Here is a 22,774-nt window from a genome sequence, read left to right on the forward strand (position 1 = left end):
TCTGGCTGAGTAGGACACAGACAAGGCCTGGAGCTAGATAAAGCAAAAGTGGCTGGGAGAAGCAACCATATTTGTGGCAAATATGAATACCTGTCCCTTTGAATGTGCAGGTACCAGATTTGTTACATGTAGCCAGGATGTTGCAATTCTCTCTTTTCAAAATCTATCCAGAAACAGAAGCAGATGAAAAAGCTGGCACTTTACCAGATGTCCCTCAATGGCTGCCTGTTAGTTTGAGGGAAATCTAAGGGTACGTCTACCCTGCAATTAAAAACACTAAGCAGGCTAGTGCCAACTGACTCAGGGTCAGGGGTGGTTTAACTGCAGTGTAGACATTTGGGCTCAAGCTGGAGCCCATGCTCTAGGACCCTGTAAGGTGGGAGGGTCCCATAGCTCAGGCTGCAGCCTGAACCTGAACATCTACACTGCAGTAAAACAACCACTTAAGCCTGAGTCCCTTAGCCTGAGTCAGTTAGCACAGGCCAACCCCATGTGTCTAACTGGAGTGCAGACATACCCTAAGAAGTTGAGGGCTCTGTAGGATAGAACTCAAGGGCCTGAAACTTATGTACTTGACCATATACTTCTTGGCCCATAGCTTTCTCTTGCACTTGTGAGTAGACGTACTTGTGCTCCCGCCATCTTGCTATAAAAGAGTGTGCTGCTAGGGCAGTCAATATAAAGGCTATTTAGCTTTGGAACTCACTCCTCTTCATAGGCTAAAAGAGCCAAATCTGTTGAAGTTTAGAACACAGTGAGAAGCATATCTATTCTCCCTGGCTTTTAGAGAGGGCACAGCATTAGGAGGATAAGGACTTTCCATTGCCTATTTTCTGCCAGGCTTTTGGTGGTCAGAGGTTTGGTGAAAATGACGGAGTTGTAAAAATTGTGTTTTTAAGGATAGTTGAGAGGACATAGAGCCCTGGATAGGACTCAAAAAAAAAAAAAAAAAAAAAAAAAAAAAAGTATACAGAAACTATGACAATGTCTCAAATGTCCTTAGTCTGATTCCATATCTTATATAGAAAAAAGTGGTAGAAAGAACATTCACAAACAAGGGACAAAAAAAAGCTTTTAGACTCAAAACCAAGTACACCTCTACCCCGATCTAACGCGACCCGATCTAACGCGAATTCAGATATAACACAGTAAAGCAGTGCTGGGGGGGGGGGGGGGGGGGGCTGTGCACTCTGGTGGATCAAAGCAAGTTCGATATAACGCGGTTTCACCTATAACTCAGTAAGATTTTTTGGCTCCCGAGGACAGCGTTATATCGGGGTAGAGGTGTACATACCAAAAGCTCTTAAGTTCTGCCAGCAAACAAGCTACACATACAGAAATCAGTAATGGAAAAGTTTCAAGGTTTTTACTCTTAAATAATTTTACAATGAATATGACATAGATGTAAACAGTTTTAATGCGAAGATAGATGTAAACATCTGTTTGTGCAAATGAACTTTTAACAATATGGCTTTTTACTTTTGTCTTCCATTATTTCAGTGACAGTGTACTTTAATCTACTTTTGCATCATATGATTACCTACATAAAATTGCTCCAGAAAAAAAAAATAGTCTCATACATGCTATTAACATTATTTTACAGCTTGACCTCAAAATAAAGATATCAGGTAAACATAACAGAACACACCCATGCTGCCAAGTGTACTGTACAAAGATTTTTAATACTATCTTTTAATAGTATCTAATTGCATATTTGTTTTCCATATGCTCAACCATTTCTCCAACTTGTGGGCACACATGCTTAGATAGGAATATATCTGCATAGACAAAAAATGCACCTATCTAGAGGGGAAAAAAAGCCATAGGTACCCTGACTTACACCAAAAAGCAATATATACCCTGGCCACACAGGAATTGGAGCAGTAGTGAAGTCTACTTTGATACTGAAGTTTGAACACTGACAAGTCTCTTTTTGACTGTAGTATTTTAATACATTTAGAGAATTAAGACAAGTACAGTAAATGGAAAAAAGTTTCACATTTTGATAGTCAGCAATCAGCCATTTTGCTTTTGGATGTGTTGGTTTTGTTTTTAAATATCTAGAAATTGTCTCAAAGAAATACTACTACTCTCTTGACTGGAAGCAGCAAGATTTTGAAATGCCTCAGGCTCGCCTGTTATTTCTAAAAAGATCTGACTCAGTGTCTGAGATAGCAATTCATAACCTATTGTAACTTATTTGTATAAGTTTTTAAACTAGATTTTTCTAATTTTTAAAAATCTAGTCAAAATTAAAATGAGCAGCTGACTAGTAATCATAAGAAGCCAAAGTAAATGGAAAAATACCTAATATCATACAGAGAATAAAGTTTAAAGTTAAAAAGAAAAAATTCCTATTTTACAAAAAAGCAGAACTAAGAATCACATACAGACTTAATTTTCTCAAAGAATGTTAAAGTAGTTCTAGAACAATTGAGTTAATAGTCAAATTAGTACTTATAAGTCTACAGGTTTAGTAGTTGGCAGGAGTTTTGCTTTTGATATTGGATTCTTTGGAGATCCCCTGTATCGAGCTTTTTCTTTTCCTGTAGCACTTTTCCTGAGGGTACTTTTATCTGGTGTAGCAATCAGAATGTTTATACTTGAGTTCATTTTTACAGCAGCTTTTGGTGCTTCATGATTGGTTAGATCTTCTAGAACAGATTTGGATGGGTTACCAATAGTTACTTTCTGTTTGCAGATTCTAACTGTTTTCACAGAAGCATCAGCCTGTTCTAGCGGATTTATCGATTTTGAAGATTTGGATGCTAAGTCTAGTTCAGATGATGTAGAAACTTGTGTGTGTGTAGTTTCACAATACAGCAATGAAACTGTGGAATTCTTTGAGAACTTTTCTGTACAGGAGGATAGTGCAGTATCATAGCTTACTGATTTAACAAGAGGAGAACAAACATCACCAGGTTTTGCCAACTTATAGCTTACAGATTGTCTGTTAGAGTCTAAGAGGGAGTTTATCCTTCTTACAGACTGGCGGACAGGGGTACGTTGAAACTTAAGAGGTGGTTTAGTTTTGCTTGTGGAACATGGATCATTTAATGAAAGTTTGTTGAACCAGTGGACGTGATCAGAAACCTTTCCATGGTCAGAAACTGGTAAAGTTTTAGGTACAGTATTATCATAACCTCCAGTCTGCAAGTACAGTTTGCCAGGTCTGTTTCTAGACTCCAACAACTGCGAGACAGGGAGCTCCCCAGCAGCAACAGGCTGAGCTGAATTACGGGACTTCAGCTCGTAATCTTCAGCAACTCTTTCTGACTGTTCCAGTTCCTCACCCTCTTTTCTTCTGAAGGAATCTATCTTCTTTAAATTATCTTTTGAATAAATGTTCTGAAAAGTCAATCTGTCCTCTCTGGACATTACCTGAGGCATACTAAATTCTGGTGCATCTTCCATGCCCAATTTCTGTGTCTGAAGTTCAATCTCAATAGGATTTTGGAAGCAGTTTTCCTCCACAACCTTGATTTCATCTTTACTTGATTGATATTTGTCAGTGGTATTAGATTTATTAGCAAACTGGTTAAACTGATCCTTGGATTTTTCAGCTGCCAGACTTTCAGCTGAAGTTTCAACAAGGTCCTTCTCTGGACTAACCCCTGAGAGACACGGAGTTTCAGTTAACTTTTCTTCTCTTAAATCTGATACAGAAGACTTTGCATCACCTATTAAATTTTGAAGATTGCTTCCAGATTCAGAAAATGCTTTCTTAATTTTCAATAATGTTTCTGTAGTCAAGTTATTCTCATCCACACAAAGCGAGTACTCCCTTAGACTATTATCTTGCTTATGATTTGCAGTAGTGGACCTTAAGTCATCTGGAATGGCAGGTGGCTTTCCAACTATAAGAACAGGTTCTGAAAAACAGCCTTCAGTTTCAAGATATCCCATCAGACTTGCCTCATTGTTGCTGGTGCCATGAGAATCTGTAATACTGGGTCCATTCCAAGACATTCGGTAATTTGCTTTATCACATTTTGGAGTTAGCAAGGTCTCCTCCGACTTGCTCATTATTTGTGAACCTTGAGAGAAGTTTGATAGAATTATTTGTTTAAAATATTGGTTAGCCTTAGTATTCATAGAACATTAACAAAACCAGACAAAAAAACTCTTGCCGATGACTCAAGTTATTAAAAAAACATTAAGAGTTTAAAGGCCATGCCATTCACGGAAATTGAGACTTGCAGTATTTTTTTTCAAAGAGATGAAAGTCCTTCATAAACAGGTTACAATATTAAAGAGCAATTAGGTTCAAATGTCAAAGAAGCAAACCATGATATAATGCAAATATTTGTTTTTATAGATAAAAAGAAAGACTTGTCTCTAAATAGCTAATATAAATTATCTATTGCTTCGTAAGAACCTTTAATATTGTCTAACTGCTTTTCACTTTACCAGCTCACTTTCAGTGCTTTTAATAACTAAAGATATCAAAACAATCATTAGGTTTTTAAGCTATCCTTACCTCCACAAAAATACAAGCTCTTTTTTTAGTTATATTCAGCAAGTATTGCAAGACATTTACCTTTCTTTGAGAATTTTTCACTGACACGTGTGCTGAAAAGTATATCTGTCTTTACAGATTCAACTGTATTTTCCAAGTCTTGTTGACTTGCAAGTCGCCGACCAATATTTTCAGATCCTTTACCAACTGGACATCCAGTTAAAACATTCTTAAGGGGGGGGGGGGGGGGAGAGAGAAGGAAAAAAAGAAAACTAATCTTAATCTTTTTAAAAAGCTGAACGTGGGGAAGTCATTTAGATCTGTTACTTTCTAGGCCTTTTTGATTTTGACATCTGCAATTCAGGAAATACTTTTCCAATTTGCAGCAACTGCTAAAAGTGAACTTCTTAAATATGAATTAAAAAAATTTAGTAAGTCAGACCTGGTTTTAGAGTTCTGGACCGTATAGTATACAGAACATTCTACACTTGTCCTTAAACATTAATTGGTCTTTCTTAAAAATAATGTATGTCCTAAAAAGGTTTTCAAAATTTTGTCTTTAGTGTATCCCTAAAAGAATTTCAAATGGAGGTGCAGATCCCTTTGGAAATCTTAGGCTTAGTCTGCAGACCATAGGCTGAAAACCACCGCCACAGAATAAGCTACAAGAAAGATTAATAGGATAGTAGAAGTGTACTTACTACATCTTTGCTGCTTTTTCCCAGACTAAATTTCAGACGTAATGACCTGCGAACCATTTCTTTTCGGCTAATCTTTGGAGAGAAGCAACCAGTTTTTCCTGATTCAACCCTGAAAAAGTTGAATTTTTTTTTTTTTTTTTTTAAGTGCATGGAAAGATAAATTCAGTATATTACTTTCTTTTTACAATTTATATTCTTCTACGCCCTTTATTTTGAACTTTTAGTGCAATAGTGCTTTGCAGTAGTGCTTCACAGAAAGAAATCTGGTAAACATAAATAAAATAATTTAAAATACTAGAAAAAGGACCAATGAGGTTCTATTTAAAATAGTGTGTCAAGTTCTGACACTAATAAGGCGATGTTCAAGAAATTGAACAGGTACAAAGAGCAAATAGAGTAATACAAAAACCTCAGATCTTTATTAGGGCTGCCAAGCAATTTAAAAAATTAATCGTGCTGTTAAATAGAATACCATTTATTTTAAATATTTTTGGATGTTTACTACATTTTCAAATATATTGATTTCAATTATAACAGAATACAAAATATTCAGTGCTCAGTTTATATTTTTATAAATATTTGCACTGTAAAAAGCAAAAAAATTGTATTTTTCAATTCACCTCATACAAGTACAGTAGTGCAATCTCTATCATGAAAGTTAAACTTACAAATGCAGAATTAGATACAGAAAAACTCCATTCAAAAATAAAACAATGTAAAACTTTAGCGTCTACAAGTCCACTCAGTCCTACTTCTTGGTCAGCCAATCATTCAGACAAAAAAGTTTGTTTACATTTGCAGGAGATAATGCTGCTTGTTTACAACGTCACCTGAAAGTGAGAACAGGCATTCGCATAGCACTGCTGTAGCCGGCGTTGCAAAGTATTTACGTGCCAGATGCGGTAAAGATTCATGTCCCTTCATGCTTCAACCACCATTCCAGAGGACATGCTTCCATGCTGATGATGGGTTCTGCTTGATAACGATCCAAAGCAGTGCAGACTGACACGTGTTCGTTTTCATCATCTGAGTCAGATGCTACCAGCAGAAGGTTGATTTTCTTTTTTGGTGGTTTGGGTTCTGTAGTTACCGCATCAGACGGTTGCTCTTTTAAGACTTCTGAAAGCATGCTCCACACCTCGTCCCTCTCAGATTTTGGACGACATTCAGATTCTTAAACCTTGGGTCGAGTGCTGTAGCTATTTTTAGAAATCTCACATTGGTACCTTCTTTGCGTTTTGTGAAGTCTGCTGTGAAAGTGTTCTTAAAATGAACGTCATCATCTGTGACGGCTATATCATGAAATATATGCAGAATGCATGTAAAACAGAGCAGGAGACGTACAGTTCTCCCCACAAAGAGTACAGTCACAAATTTAATTGACGCATTATTTTTTTAATGAGCGTCATCAACATAGAAGCATGTCCTCTGGAATGGTGGCTGAAGCATGAAGGGGCATACGAACGTTTAGCACGTCTGGCACATAAAAACTTTGCAACGCCAGCTACAAAAGTGCCATGCGAACACCTGTTCTCACTTGCAGGTGACACTGTAAATAAGAAGCAGGCAGCAGTATCTCCCGTCAATGTAAACAAACTTGTTTGTCTTAGCAATTGGCAGTATAAGAAGTAGGACTGAGGGGACTTGTAGGCTCTAAAGTTTTACACTGTTTTGTTTTTGAGCGCAGTTATGTAACAAAAAAAACCCTGCATTTGTAAGTTATACTTTCACGATAAAGAGATTGCACTTCAGAACTTGTATGAGGTGAATTGAAAAATACTATTTCTTTTGTTTATAATTTTTACAGTGCAAATATCTGTAATAAAAAGTAATATAAAGTGAACACTGTGCACTTCGTATTCTGTGTTGTAGTTGAAATCAATATTGATAATGTAGAAAAACAGCCAAAAAATATTTGATAAATTTCAATTGGTATTCTATTGTTACAAGTGCAATTAATCGCGATTAATTTTTTTATCACGATTGACAGCCCTAATCTTTATTCCCAAAAAAGGAATTAACATTTGTATGCTTTCGAAATGGATGTGACTGAAGTATGATGTATTGAAAATACAGAAACAGAATGATAGATATTAAAAAGGGATCAGCACCTACAAGAATTGAAATAAGCAATTAAGGAGTAAATGATTCCTTGAAAATGGACAGTTTAAAAAAAAATACTTTTAAAGCTTATTAGATTTTTTTAAACACCTCCACTATCCCCAAAGAATCAGTTTCTTTAGTATTTTAAAGTAAAAAGCTAATATTTTTAATATGACAAGAAATTAGGAACTTGCCTGATTATTCAATTTTTTTTAAAGTATGTGCGCAGCATACATGAATGCTTTAGTCCATGTTCATTTCAACACAAAACCCAAATGTAATGGTAGTTTGGTATGGATACTTGGCCACTAAGACCTGGGCAGATCACCAATTCACTTTACATGTGGAAGGACACGATCTTTTCAATATTAAAACTTTAAAAAATAATAATAATCATAATGTTGAGATTGTCTTTATCCATATGACAGAAAAGATCAATCCTTTTTTGTTTTGCTTTTCAATTCACTTTTAACAGTGTGCACTCGTAGCTTCTGTGAATTAAGACAAGTTACCTGTAAATTTTTTTGCTTGCAATTCTTTTACTTCTTCGATTTCCTGTACTAGATAGATGCTTTTCACTGCTGACTGAGGGAGACAGTGAACTCTGAGATGACTCGAGAGAGACTTGAGGGCTTGCTTCAAATTGAGCTACAGGAATAAAAAAGTCACAGGTACATGATAAACAGGTTCTTGTTTAGGTGGTGTGTTATGTTAAAATAAAAACCTCTAATGCCACTTCTATTTTTTTTAAAGCAAGTGTCTTATTTTCACCTTGACCATTAGCAACTAAGAGTTAAAAAAAAAAAAAAAACACACACACACGCACAAAATCATTTGTTCAGCACAATGTTCTTGAGAGAACTGACACAGAAACAATTAATTCTGTTTGCTTGTAGTCTTACATAAAAGAAGAGGGGGAATTCACCATACCCAAAGACAACCTTTGTTTTGACACTGAGAAGTGGGAGAACATGTATGCTGCTAGTGTCACATCTTAAATTATTTCCATGCAGATTAGTTAGAAGATCATTGTTCAAAAGTTGTCAATATTAAATAAAACACAATCAAAATAGATTTAAGTTTTTGTCTTAAGATTAAAAATGACAAGAGGCAGTCTTGATCTTTGACAACACTAGATCAAGTATATGTTCTACAACACTTAGGCGGGTAGTCTGGATGTACCCTAATCGGAGGTAGTAATTGATCTATTGGGGATCGATATATCACGTCTTGTCTAGACACGATATATCGATTCCCGAATGCGCTCCCCGTCGATTCCGGAACTCCACCAGGGCGAGCAGCGGCAGCGTAGTCGACGGGGGAGCCGTGGATGTCGATCCCGCGCTGTGAGGACCCGAGCTAAGTCGAAATAAGATACGTCGACTTCAGCTACGGTATTCCCATAGCTGAAGTTGCGTATCTTACATCGACACCCACCCCCCCAATAGACCAGCCCTTAGCTAGAAGAGAGTTTTAAGAAATATAACAATGAAGGATATGGTATTTTATCCATCAGCCTGCACAGAAAGCTGAGTTGTGTTGCTAGCATCTTCTAAAACATTAGTACTTATCTGTACTTCACAGCAGATATGATTAACTAAATTATCTTCACTATTTATGTTAATACTTAATATTTGGAAAGCACTTAATGGGCACTAAAGAAGGACTGTTCCTGCTCTGTAAGATCACAACACAATGACAAAGAGGTTAGTAGAACAGGAATAGGTAGTTTATATGTAATTCAACTCAGCTCACAATAAGCAGCCTAATAAGAGTGGGTCTTTATTAAAGACTTAAACATAGCCAGGATAGTGGTCTTGCAGATAAACTCAGAGATTGTAACATGCAGTGACACAGAATAAGGCAGAGGTGATTGAGAGAGAAAAACTGACAAACCTGGAACAACAAGCCTGGGAACAAGCAGTATGGAGGAGATGAGGTCAATACAAGCTTGACAAGGGAAGAAAGTAGGGTGGGGCAAATTTAAGCAAAGCTTTGAAGATGAGGACAAGAAGGTTATATTTGAAGCAATACAGAATAGGGAGCCAGTGTAAAGGTTACAGAAGAAAGATTACTTTAGCAGCTGCATTTTGTACAGCGTAAAGGACAACGGTGTGTTTAGGAGACCACAGAGAGGAGAATGCAGCAATATTCTAGGCAAGATATGAGAGATTTGACTATGACCTAGATATGATATAAGGAGAGAGAAAAAAAAACAAAAACCCTCGATATTGCAGGAGTGAGTAATGGGAAAGATAGTCGTTTTGTGAATAGTGAAATACAGAAGGCTGGGGAGGGAAGAAAAGGAATTCTATTTTGGCCATTTCAGGTAAACGTTCAGAATGCCTAAGTCTTGACATCCTCGACTTTCATTGGGTGCTTTTGAAATTTTACCTTTCAAGCTTTTAACAAGATGTTCAAGAGGAGCTGCTACAGAGAATCAGAAATGCAGAATTGGATGGATAGAGACAAGTCAGTTATGGATACATAGATTTCAGAGAGTTATCAGCACAGATCATAGCTGAAGCAATGTGACCGGATAAGATCTCCCACAGATACGGTGCAAAGCGCAAGGAACCAAGGTAATTAAATTGTTATTTGAGTGCAATTGCTCTTCTATGGACTACCCACTAAGAGCAATAGATTTCAAGTCATTAACAGCACAAACTGAAAGCCTTCAAGCTACACTAAGTCACTGTACCTGATGCTGGTGTTGAGGCGCTGCTAAACAGGCTACTTGAGAGCAATTCAAAAGCAAAATTATGCTTCAGGGACCGCCTTTTCTTGCTAGAGAAGCCTTGAGAAGAATCAGTTGGAAGTTTACGCTTGGTGCTTGGAGTAAGAATCAATGGAGTCACTGATGGAAAGACTACAATTAATAAAACTGTATCTGCAATAAGCGCTTAAAGTTGAGAGCATATGAAGTTAAATACTATATTGTTTGTAAGTCAGCTTTGTTTCTCCAGAAGCAGTTATTCAAAACTGAACCAAGACACATGCATTTTAAAAACAGGCATGGCACTCAAATAGCTTTAATAAATTTTGCATAGGAAAGTCCAAAAACCAAGTTAATATGACAAGAAAATATAGGTGGGAAGAGTTTTAGCTGCAGTCTTCATTGCAAGAAAACAGTTACCTTTTGCAAGTTTATAAAGGGAGAGAGCAAAGCAAGATAAATATATTTGAATTTAAGCATAAATTCATTCTCTAATACTCAACGTGGCTGCATGCTACCCTACTATATTCAAGCCTTAGTTTTCATTAGATAAAAGCAGATTAATTTCTAATCCTAGAACTGCTCAGTGCTAGCAGCTCTAAGTCTAAATGCAGTATCCTCACTGAAAATGTAACTATATTCAATTTTGACCATAAACTTTGTTTAGAAACTGATACCTCTTTGGAATAAAACTAAATTCATAATCTTTAGTTTCAGCCTTGCTAGAATATAGTCCACAAATCTAAAGATACTGCATGAGGCTCTATTTAGTGCAAACAAACACTAAATACCTACCATTTCTGTCTCGCTGAGGTGTAGTGGAGGGTGTTCTGTTAGATTTAAGTTTATTCAATGCTCCACTAACAATATCTGAAATGCAAGACATACCAAGCAATCAAGCTTTACTATTGACTTGCCTTGCTCTATTTTTTAAAAGAGATATGATTTTATGTGAAAGAGGCACCACCAATGACAAAGATATCAGAGTAGTTTCCATGCTGTTTGTTTTTAAAACATTTTTAAAAGGAAAATATGGGCAGCATTCTCTCCTGTAAATGTAAACAAATTTGTTTAACCATTGGCTGAACAAGAAGTAGGATTAAGTGGACTTGTAGGCTCTAAAATTTTGCATTGTTTTGTTTTTGAGTGCAGTTATGTAACAAAAACAAAATCTACATTTGTAAGTTGCATTTCATGAAAAAGATTACACTACAGTTCTTGTCTGAGGTGAACTGAAAAATATTTTATCATTTTTACAATGCAAATATTTGTAATCAAAAATATAAAGTGAGCAGTGTATACTTTGTATTCTGTGTTGTAACTGAAATCAATATATTTGAAACTGTAGAAAAACCATCCAAAAATATTTAATTAATTTCAATTGGTATTCTATTGTTTAACAATGCGATTAATCGCGATTTTTTTTAGTTAATTGCGTGAGTTAACTGCAATTAATTGACAGCATTAATATATAAATTTGTGTATTATACACACACACACTTACTTACTAACACCACCCATCTACCCTAATAATTAACACCCAAGTGCTTAATTTGTTGAATGGAAAGGACTACTAGTACATTCTCATCATTGTTTCGGATCTTCCAAGTAATGTAATAGATTAAGGCCAATAGGCTGGTTAGAAGATTAATTTTTAAAAAGCGATCAGCGAAGTTGGGGAAAGAGCTAGCAAATACTTTACATATATGCTGGTTAAAATGGGAAACAAAATACAGACAGTCTGCAATAAATGCAGTGTGTCAATTTAGAATTCAGTAGGCATTTTTAGAGTAGGGAAGTCATATGATACTGGTTTAAGGAGTTTTTTATTGCCAGGAGTACATAAACATACCTATTCCTGATTTTAATATTCGATAGGCTTTCATGAACTAAATTATCAATTTCTCTCCGCAATCAAATTTACTAACTAGATCCTGTGCCATCTATTCATTTTGCAAGCTACATGAATCCCTCATGTGAGCAACACATGGGAGAATAAGTATCTCATAGCCAACATATTCCATCAAGTTTGATAGCTTTTTAAAATATATAGTCGGAGAGAAAGATCCTGTGCGTCTAATTTTGTGACTTTAGTGCTCATGAAAGCGAGCAACTAAAAATTGCAAGCTAGCTATAAAGCCTGGTTTAACATGGATAAGCTTTTTCTCAGAGCATTTGTGTTCCAATTTACAATACCAGTGTTATTCCAGTCCTGGCCCTCTCTTGAACAGAAATGCCAACTGTGTCAGAGGTTGTGTGGTCGTTTTATGTGAACAATCACTCACTAAAGACTAGGAAGACACCTCAAAACTATTTTCATTTGCGACTCAAAAAAAAGAGGATTTGAAACCAGATCTCCAGAGGCTAAAAGCTAAAACATTATCCTGCCGCACACAGCCTGAAAGAAAATAACCTTTTCAGTCAGAATGAAGAGGACATACAAAAGAAATGTTATGGCATGACTGCACAACCTAGTAGTTTTTACATCAATAATTATGAAATATTAAGAAGTTTTCCAACTTTGTGAAACCTTTTATAAAGTTCACCATTTTCAACCTGAGCGTAGCAAACTTCACAGCCAGTTGATACAGCAGTCTGTGGTGCTTAGGGAGAAGCGGGTCCTCTTGAGATACATGGATTTAGTTTTCTACATGGTCCTAAAGCCTCAGTTGAGTCTATCTTTATATTTACTCATTGAACTGTAGTCAGTCAAATTTTCAGTATATGTACTCACCCCCAACACTTCGTCGTCTTCTTCTCTTACACTGACTAGGAGATTCACTTTCTTCATAGCCTCTCAGTGAAGGAGTAGAATCAAGAGCATCAATTCCTAACATAGCAGGTATTTTTTCCAGGATAAATTCCGGTACACGTCCTGAATTAGATGTTTGTAGAGTTTAAAAAAAAATTAAATTGGAAACTATAGTTATATAAACATATCTGTATTTAATATAAATAAATGCATAGTCATTTCAACAATTTATTCAGTTGTCATCTTACCAATATCTGCTGCATGATCAATAAGTGTTTGCACAACAGCAGCCTGCAAACGAAGCTTTTTTTCTGTGTTAACAGACATCTTTTCATTATCACTTGAGTGCAAGAGGTTTGGAGCAAAAATCACTGCCAGATTACTGCTATCCATTTTGTTCTCATTGGATCTTATTAAAAAGAAAGAAAAGATAAGAGCTTGCAAGTATCAGTTTTGTCTTTACATTCTCTCTTGATCAGAACATAAGCAGTGGGGATAGACAAAACAGGCTAATGCAACTTTTTAGTTGAAGTGGAAGACTTGCATTTGTGAGAGAAAACACACACTAAGATTTAGGGCAGATTCAATACACTTACACCACTGGCTAGTTAATGACTTATACATGATATTTAGCTTAACAGTTTCCACAGCCCATCAGTTTTCACAAAGCAAGAGGATCAGCCAGATGGGGGTAATCTCATATTCGTTGCTCTTTTGGAAAAGAAGAGGTGGCAATATGGCAGCCAGAAAACTGGAATAGGAGTCTAGTTCCTGCTACATGAAGACCCTATGACATACACCCAAAAAAAGTCAGGAGCTGACATAATGCTTACATTATTACTGGTAAATGAATGTCATTAAGAATATTTATAGTCATAATACTGACAGAGAAAGTTACAGCACTCCTCTGGTTTTAGACATATTATAGGAATTTTCAGAGTTTGTTACAAGTACCACACCTATATTTCTCTTCTTACCTTAGGGACACATTTCTGAGAAAGTTGAAAAAGTATCGCAAAGTATCTATTGTTCTGTCAGCCACAAGACAAGAAAGCAGCACTGTGGCAGTGTTCTTCTCCTCATTTTCTAGGTGCTGAGCCTTGAAAAGAGCTTCCTGCAGATCAGTTGGAAGGATCGGCTCTGGTAACTCTCTAAAGAACTGTTTAAGAAGCCCTGCAACATCACATGGCAGTGCTGCAGGTAGACAGTTTTCACCTTGATCCAGTTGACTCTGAAATGGTTCATAACTAGCATAAGTTGAGGCCTTCAAAAGCAATTAGATGTCTTACCTTTACTAGTTTGTAGTCTTATCATTAGGGCCCCACCAAATTCAGAGTCATGAAAAACACATCATGGACCGTGAAATCTGGTCTTGTATAGGGTAAAAAACACACAATACACAGATTTCCGAGGGGAGACCAGCATTTCTCAAATTGGGGGTCCTGACCCAAAAGGGAGTTGCAAGGGTGGGGAGTGGCAAGGTTATTTTAGAGGGGTCGCAGTATTGCCACCCTTACTTCTGCACCACCTTCAGAGCCGGGTGGCTGGAGAGTTGAGGCTGTTGGATGGGTGCCCAGCGCGGAAGGCAGCATCCTGCCAACAACAGTGCAGAAGTAAGGGTGGCAATACCATACCACACCACCCTTACTCCTGCTTTCAGGGGCAGCTGGAGAGTGGTGGCTGCTTACTGAGGGCCCAGCAGTGCAGAAATAAGGGTGGCAATACCATACCATGCCATCCTTCTGTACTGCATTTTTTTCTGGATTTATAGTTTCTCCTCAGCCCACCTTGCTGTGGGAGAAAGCTACCAAGTTTAAGTTCCCATGATATCTAAAAATAAACTTATTTTTGTTTAATCTCATGTCCTTCCTCTAACATTCCAGAAAGATGAAAAAACAGTTCTTTGGTTGTTTCAATAACTATACACAAAGGACTGAAGTTTGTGTCTGGAGGGAGGAGAAGGGGGTCCAGTGACTAGTGATCAGAAAGCTTATCCAACTACTCCCAGCACAAAACATGATTGCTTCTAAAGAGAATCAGAAAGTTAGACATATAGACACTTGGGTGAAATGTAGCTCAAGTCCAATACAATCACTCTTTGAAAGGGAAAAAAAAAATACCTTTAATGTTTTTAAACGGACAAAAGATCCAGATTTCCTGAAGAGTCCTTCAGTGTGAACATGTTCTTCTAAATATTTGCAAGCATCAACAAGAAAGCTGAGGAAAGAAAGTCACAGTATGTTTTATATCTTTGCACAGTTCAATTTTCCTGTGATAAATAATGTCACAGAAAATAATATTTTAGAAAATGTTTATTTTCTCCAATCACAGTAAGAAACTGAAAGTAAATGCAAGTGAGTGACAACCTTATGGGTTCCTGTCTGTTTTCCAACCTCTCTTTCCAAGAGAGAATTCCCTTCCCCTGAGAAGCCTGACCAGTCACAGAAAAGCAATTGTGGAATTCCTTTCTACTTTGAAAAATATTTTTTGTTGAAGAGAAAAATATGTCCCTCAAAATCAAAGCGGTAAATGATGTAGACAGGCCCAAAGTAAATATGGTTCCAGTTTAAAACACACAATCTTTACTTACCTTGGAATACTTCCGTACTCTGGTACAACTGACTGAGGTAATGAATGAAGCGATATTCCAAAGACTTTGCCCTAAAACGCAAAACTCAATTAATGTTGCTCAAGCAGCTATGAAAATTTTACCGGGCAAATACTGCAGAAATATAGACAAATACATAGAGCACAACACAAGAACTGAAGAGAAAGCCAAAACTTTTGGATAAGAACTGATGTCATACTAATTGTTAAAGGGACACTGCCAACTTTAAAAAGATACTTATTTGTAAATAAATAGTAAACAGTAAATACATTTCAGATAACATCCAAAATTACCATAACAAAGATTAGAAAAATACTCCCTATTTTCCAAGTTTACTTATTTTGGACATTTTATAGCACTTGATCTAGAGTCAGCTTCCCCATGTCCTGTGTGAAACCACAAAAGTTAGCAGGTATACTAAGGGCTGAAGTAGCATCTAAAGTAATTTTCCAAACGGATTGGGTTCTTTTTACAATGCATATTTTAATTGCAATTAAAAAGCAGCCATTTTTTACCCAAGATAGTCATTGCCATTTAAGGATGATCACCTCAATCCTGTAATAGAACATCCTAACCCTAACACATTTATCATTTGCATTCACAAAACAATTATAGGTCTCTACTGTTTGTGGCTCAGTGGCAAGACTCTAAGATCCCATAATGTCTGTTTTCTACATATTAGAAAAAAAAAATTCACCTGTGATCTCTAGTACCTAGCTAGACTTTTCTAAGGCTCATCTACACTACCAGTGCTAATCATGGTAGCACACAGATGTCTGGCAGTTATGGATGTCCAAGTTTTAATATAGCCCAAGTTGTGAGCTAAGCTGGACTGTTATGTTTTTTGCTACTGTGATGCACCTAATTTTTCATTTTAATTTGTGCTAGATCTATATCACACCATTTATTTTGTTCTCTTCGGAATAATCAAATCAAACAAATTCTGTATTTTCACTTGCTTCAGAAGCTGAATAAAAACAGAACTTCCCCCACTTCATTTTGAATACTCAGAATTCAAAGTGCTGGCTACATGGTAACAAGTTAAGAAATAACTTATGCAAACCATCTTTGGTATCTCTGCCCTAGCAAAACTATTACTTTTAAACACAGGGTAGGTCTATACTTACCTCCGGGTCCAGCGGTAAGCAATCGATCTTCTGGGATCGATTTATCGCGTGTTGTATAGAGGCGATAAATCGATCCCGGAAGTGCTTGCCGTCGACGCCGGTACTCTTGCTCCGTGAGAGGAGTATGCGGAGTCGATGGGGGAGCCTGCCTGACGCGTCTGGACCCGCGGTAAGTTCGAACTAAGGTACTTCGACTTCAGCTACGTTATTCACGTAGCTGAAGTTGCGTATCTTAGTTCGAAGTGGGGGGTTAGTGTGGACCAGGCCACAGTAGGATTCATTCAACAGAAGAAAAGTTATACCAACCATCTCATTACAGAATTGTGCTGAAGACACAAACTAACTAAAAGCTAAATTCAACAGAGATAGAATCTTGTAAATTCATAGGATCAGAGTAATTAGAGATCATGCTCACCCCAGCTTCCAAAGGCAGTAAGTCATCCCCTGATTAGGGATATCATTGACACTCTACTGGATATTAGCTAACAGGTCAAGAAGCAATCTCCTGAATCACTGGGAAAGAGGTCTGTTCCACAACTGCAGAAGAAATCTTGTCCCTACTATGTCTGACAAGAGAGCCCATTATTAGTTTCTCACTGTGTTTCAGTATGACTGGTGGTTATGCAAAAGGATTTAATTCACTGTAGAAGGTATGTGTGTAAGTGTCCACAATGCACTAACATCAGTCACACATACCTATATCCTTCCTGTTCTCTTGGTCACCTTCCTGTTACTATTCCTTTAATATAGGAATTCACATTTGAAGCTGAAAGAGGATGGGGAAGGTGGCTCTAAAGATGACCACTTTTATGCTTCCCTACACTTTGCAGGGAGCCGAGCCAAACCAGCCCAGAACAAGGCTATTCTAACTCACAATGACCAGGGATCAGCTATGTGTATTGTGTTCCAATTCCCATCAAGGTGCCTGTGGAGCAAGGTAAGCAAGGCTGGCACAAAGCAAATGTCAGAGGAATACTCAGCTTCATGCTGCATCAGTGGCACAAAGTCACTTCAGCAAGGCCCAGGATTTGGGTCCCTTGCATGCTTTCTAATTAAATATAGTTAGGGCCCTACCAAATTCATGGTCCATTTTGGTCAAGTTCACAGTCGTAGAATTTTAAAAATAGTAAATGTCATGATTTCAACTATTTAAATCTGAAATTTCACAGTGTCATAATTGTAGGAGTCCCAAAAAAGAGTTGTGGGGGAGGGGAGTTCACATGGTTATCGTAGGCGGGTTGCGGTACTGCTACTCTTACTTCTGTGCTGCTGCTGGCGATGGCTGCCTTCAGAGCTGGGCAGCTGGAGAGTGGTGGTTGCTGGCCGAGAGCCCAGCTCTGAAGGCAGAGCCACCGCCAGCAGAGGCGCAGAAGTAAGGATAGCATGTTATGGTACTACCACCCTTTCTGCACTGCTGCTGGCGGGGTGCTGCCTTCAGAGCTGGGCGCCCGCTCTCCGGCTGTCCAGCTCTGAAGGCAGTGCCGAAGTAAGGGTGGCAATACTGCAACTACCCTAAAATAACTTTGTGACCCCCCCTGCAAATCCCTTTTGGATCAGGACCCCCAGTTTGAGCAACCCAGGTCTCCCCCCGTGAAATCTGTATAGTATAGGGTAAAAGCACACAAAAGACCAGATTTCACGGTCTGTGACAAGTTTTTCATGGCCATGAATTTGGTTAGTTAACTGGCATTTGAGTAATCACAGAACATTGTGCTTTGACTTCCATAGCCCCGCACAAGCTGATATCTTACAGTGTTACCTGCATTATGATATCTTTATGTTGACCTAAATACTGAGAGAAAGGAATTGTTTTCTTTTAAAATATATTCAGAGTATCTTGATTTTTAGAGTAAATCCATTTCTGGTTATTAACATGAGAGTTACAATTTCTATTTTAGACAATGGAGGGTAGCGTTTGGTACTGAATAATAGAATATCCTGAGGATGTACTTCTGAAGCGTCAATAAGAATAAACTACATTAGAACTCAGCCCAAACACTTTAAAGTTCACTTTCAGGTTATACTGAAGTGCACTCAAAGTGCAAGAACATTTATTATATTTAATATTAAGAAACTCTACAGTCATTATGCAAAGAAAAGCCTCTCAATGCTAGAGTACAGAGAATCAAATAATTGGAAAAGAGACACAGTGATGGGTAATCGTACAGCATCTATGTACAGTGATTAGATGAGACAAATGGCAGAAAATTTCATTTAGAATCAGAGATGATAAAGCACTTAAAATGCAAAAAGTGCTTACCAAATTGGCAATATTCAATAGCACCTTTGGCACACTTGGCATCACTGAAAATATTAAGTACTGTGGAAGCAAGCACTAATTTAAGAGTGCAGTTCCTCTTTCAAGGTCTTTCTGCCTTGCAGCATGCAGAGATCCCAGGAGGGAATATCAGCAGTTACACACTTGTCACTTTACCAAATCACACCACTGGTATTAGCTGACTGACTGCTGCAGTAACCAGCTCAGGGAATGGGAAAACCCACTTATTGTACCTCTCCAGATGCAAGCATTAAAAAAGTTTTTCCTGACACCTTCAGCGAGTGACCAGTTTATCCCTTGTAGCACACAATCACCCTGTTTCTCCACGTACAGCCTGTTACGCCACTACAGCCCTGTTTATACAGCACCAGGAAGGGTTAGGGTTATCACTTCTGAAATCCAAAAAACCCAGCACTTCCCTCCCTCCCCAAAGCAAGCCTACCACAACCCCAACCCCAAGGCAAGCCCACCTTCAACAGCCACTTATAGTATCTAGTGAGATAACATATATAGATAAGCTTGATAACATCACAATAACAGAGTTGCTTTTTATCAGCACATTTTGCCAGCTAGTCTTTGTAGTCGTTTCATTTAGTCAGCTGTCACTGAATGTGCAGTTTCTGATGTGAGCTCCCCTCCCCCCAAGAGATGTATTAGGATCACTGGCACCATTGCACTGATCTTCCATTATTTAACGTAGGTCCCACGTCTCTGCAGTCTCTTCACTCTTGCATGACCCAAACCCACTCTCAGACACATGGGTGATGTGTTTTCTTCTTGGTGGGCAGACAGCAGCTCTATAGTCAACAGTTTTGATGAGTTATTGTTTAAACGGCAGAAGTGGGAACACTGCAGCATCTTTAGCTGGACCCAGAAACTTTTAACGTTAGAGATCCCAGTGTATTGTGATAATAATGCAAATCTTTAGACCCACATAAAAGAAAACCTGACCAATTAAATTATTTTTCTGGCAACTAGCAAATCCATAAAAAAATCAGCCAGGTAGGTGAAATACCAGCCAGGTGGTAACCTTAATTGGGGTACAAGCCTGGTACCCACCTCTCAGGGCCCCGGCTGCTCTGCCCAGGGTGTCCCCAGGCTAGCAGGCGGCTCCACAGCACCTACCGGAGCACCCCCTTACCTCTACAGCCGCCGCTCCAGGCTGCTTCCCCGCCGCCCCTCGGCAGCTCCCACTCTTCACCTTGATCCCATACGCGGCCCGCAGCTGCTGCAGCACAGCCAGGCGCACCACGGCGCGGCCGCGCCCCGCCATCCCGGCTCCGCCGCGCCTCTGCGCCCCGCGTCCCCTCTGCTCCTGCTCCGGCCCCGGCCGCGCCTCGGCCGGCCTCTCACCCCCTCACCACCATCCCGACCTGCTCACGCCGCCCCCCTGGACATCCCGTCCCCGACCCTTCACAGCCCCACCCCCGCCTCCCTGCGCGTCTCAAACACGGCGCTCAGCCCCGGCGCCGCCTCTGATTGGCCCGCTGCGTCCGTTCGAATCTCAGGTCCCCACTGCTCAACGGCCAGCCATGCGCGTCCAGAGAGGTGCCTGAGTCCTGCCTCTCCGCTGGGCCCGGCGCCGCGGCAGGGAGCGTTTACGGAGCCCCCTCCTGAAACTCCCAGAAATGCGGCGTTCCAAGCGCGGGCCGCTAGTCCGAAGGAAGTGCGGTTATCTTCAGGCGATCGCAGGAGCTACCTACAGCGCCATCGCCCTAGCCACAGGAGCGGCGGGCTACGGCAGCCGGTAGAGGCCGCTATTGGGGAAGTGGTAGCGACACAAGCTTCGCATTGAGACAGTCTGAAATGGGCTGCTGCCCCCCGGGAACCAGCCCGCCTCCCCAGCCAGGTCCCCGCGCAAGCTGGCCGAGGCCGAAGGGCCCTGCAGGACTGGGCGGAGCGAGCCCGGCTTCCCGGCAGCCCCTAATGACAGCGTCAGCGCTAGGGTGCGTGGGGCGGCCTGCTGCGAATCCCCGCGTAGCTGCCCCCGCCGCAACAACAGGGCCGTGGGGTGTTAGGCGAAGGAGGGCAAATGGGTGTCTGCGCCCAGGCCGAGTTTTGGAGAGCTAGAGCTGAGCTCGGCCCGACCTGCCGCAGCGGGGGAGCACGGTCAGCAGCGCTTCCCCTGCCCTCTTCCGAACCGGCCGGCTGAGGGGGCCGAGGTGGATTGAAACACCCCCCACACAGGCGCAGCTCTCTGCTCCAGCGCAGTTCCCTTGCTGATGGTGGAAGTCTCGCTTTGGAAAGTCTCGCTGGGTAACTGGAGCGCTACAAACAACAAGTAGGGTGACCAGATGTCCTGATTTTATAGGGACAGTCCCGATTTTTGGGTCTTTTTCTTACATAGGCTCCTATTACCCTCCACCCCCGTCCCGATTTTTCACGCTTGCCATCTGGTCACCCTAACAACAAGCAGCAGGAAGACATTTCTAAAATCAGGTTTCAGAGGGGTAGCCTGTTAGTCTGTATCAGCAAAAAACAACAAGGAGGCCTTGTGGCACCTTAGAGACTAAAATTTATTTGGGCATAAGCTTTTGGGGGCTAGAACCCACTTCACCAGATGCACGGAGTGGAAAATATAGTAGGCAGGTATAAATATACAGAACATGAAAAGTATCAGGGGGTAGCTGTGTTAGTCTGTATCTACAAAAACAACAAGGAGTCTGGTGGCACCTTAAAGACTAACAGATTTATTTGGGCATAAGTTTTCGGGGGTAAAAACCTCACTTCTTCAGATGCATAGAGTGAAAGTTACAGATGCAGGCATTATATACTGACACATGGAGAGCAGGGAGTTACTTCACAAGTGGAGAACCAGTGTTGACAGGCCAATTCAATCAGGGTGGATGTAGTCCACTCCCAATAATAGATGAGGAGGTGTCAATTCCAGGAGAGGAAAAGCTGCTTCTGTAATGAGCCAGCCACTGCCACTCCCAGTCCTAAAAACTTCAGAAACAGACTTCAAAGAGAAACAGCAGAACTAAAATTCATTTGCAAATTTAACACCATTAATCTGGGCTTGAATAGGGACTGGGAGTGGCTGGCTCATTACAGAAGCAGCTTTTCCTCTCCTGGAATTGACACCTCCTCATCTATTATTGGGAGTGGACTACATCCACCCTGATTGAATTGGCCTGTCAACACTGGTTTATTACTAGAATTGGTTTGATAACTACTGAGCTGGGTGTGTGCAGGTATGGGTTCATTAACATCTGGAGCAGAGATCCCCCATTATGCAGTGCTTCCCTGCTTTTCTGGTCCCAGAGTTCAGTGTGGTTCTTGCCTTGGAATCAGTAGCATAGCTGGTGGAGGGGATGGGGAAGAGAGGAGTGGCTGTTCCCCCACCGAGCACAAGTGGTGCCTTTTTAATTTTACTCACCCGGGAGCGGGGGGAAAAAAAGCTGCGGCGCTTTTATTGACGGGGCAGCGCTCTGGGTCTTTGGCGGCGGGACCTTCACTCGCTTCCGGTGTCTTCGGCGGAACTGAAGCTTCATCGCCGAAATGCCGCCGGAGACCTGCAGATGGCACTTTTTTCCCCCGCTCCCCTTCTTCCCTCCACCTGGCTATGCCACTGCTTGGAATCTCTCTTCTCCATTCTGTATGCTGATGGAGATGCTTCTCTGTCCCATCTTTGATGCAGATGAGGCTAGGGGAGTTGCTTTAATCCTGTCACCCCTCTCCACAGGGGTTTAGGTGTGTCTCACTGCCTTTTCATTGCTTTTTGTAAGTCTTCTGATAGATTTTGATTCGAGCAGAGGGTGGGCGATGTCCTTCCTGAGTCAGACAGGCTGGATACTGCGTGTGCCCTGGTTCCCTAAGAACAGAGCTGACAGGTAACATGGAGGTCAGCAAAAATAAAAACATGAAGATCCAAGCAGTTAAAATTAATTGGGAAGGAAGATGTCAGTGACAAAGTTACAGAAGGTTTGAAAAATGCCAAGAACGAAGGACCAGGGAAAATGCTCTAAGAAAGGCAATTAGGTTGGAAGGCAGGAGCCTTCTACAAAGAATCCATTGTGGAAGAAACATT

General features: G+C 40.1%; 1 protein-coding gene across 4 annotated transcripts in view; it reads right to left on the reverse strand.

Moving 5' to 3' along the window:
• Positions 1 to 21,030, reverse strand: part of LOC101945980 (neuroendocrine protein 7B2) — a 73,851-nt gene extending 52,821 nt beyond the window's left edge. Inside the window, exons 1-12 of one of the 4 annotated variants that reach the window (XM_005309766.5) lie at positions 19,886 to 21,029; positions 15,322 to 15,392; positions 14,852 to 14,948; positions 13,709 to 13,962; positions 12,980 to 13,140; positions 12,714 to 12,854; positions 10,775 to 10,849; positions 9,965 to 10,120; positions 7,776 to 7,911; positions 5,161 to 5,269; positions 4,541 to 4,688; positions 1,353 to 4,037 (exon numbers count right to left, since the gene is read on the reverse strand). In XM_005309766.5, coding sequence (XP_005309823.3) covers positions 2,458 to 4,037; positions 4,541 to 4,688; positions 5,161 to 5,269; positions 7,776 to 7,911; positions 9,965 to 10,120; positions 10,775 to 10,849; positions 12,714 to 12,854; positions 12,980 to 13,140; positions 13,709 to 13,962; positions 14,852 to 14,948; positions 15,322 to 15,392; positions 19,886 to 20,017 — 3,060 coding nt within the window. In that variant the 5' untranslated portion in view covers positions 20,018 to 21,029 and the 3' untranslated portion in view covers positions 1,353 to 2,457. The other 3 variants (XM_065593213.1, XM_065593211.1, XM_065593214.1) reach the window with 3 other exon arrangements.
• Between the last annotated feature and the right edge of the window lie 1,744 nt (positions 21,031 to 22,774).

Source organism: Chrysemys picta, chromosome 4 (genome assembly GCF_011386835.1).
Source record: "Chrysemys picta bellii isolate R12L10 chromosome 4, ASM1138683v2, whole genome shotgun sequence".
Lineage (NCBI taxonomy): Eukaryota > Metazoa > Chordata > Testudines > Emydidae > Chrysemys > Chrysemys picta.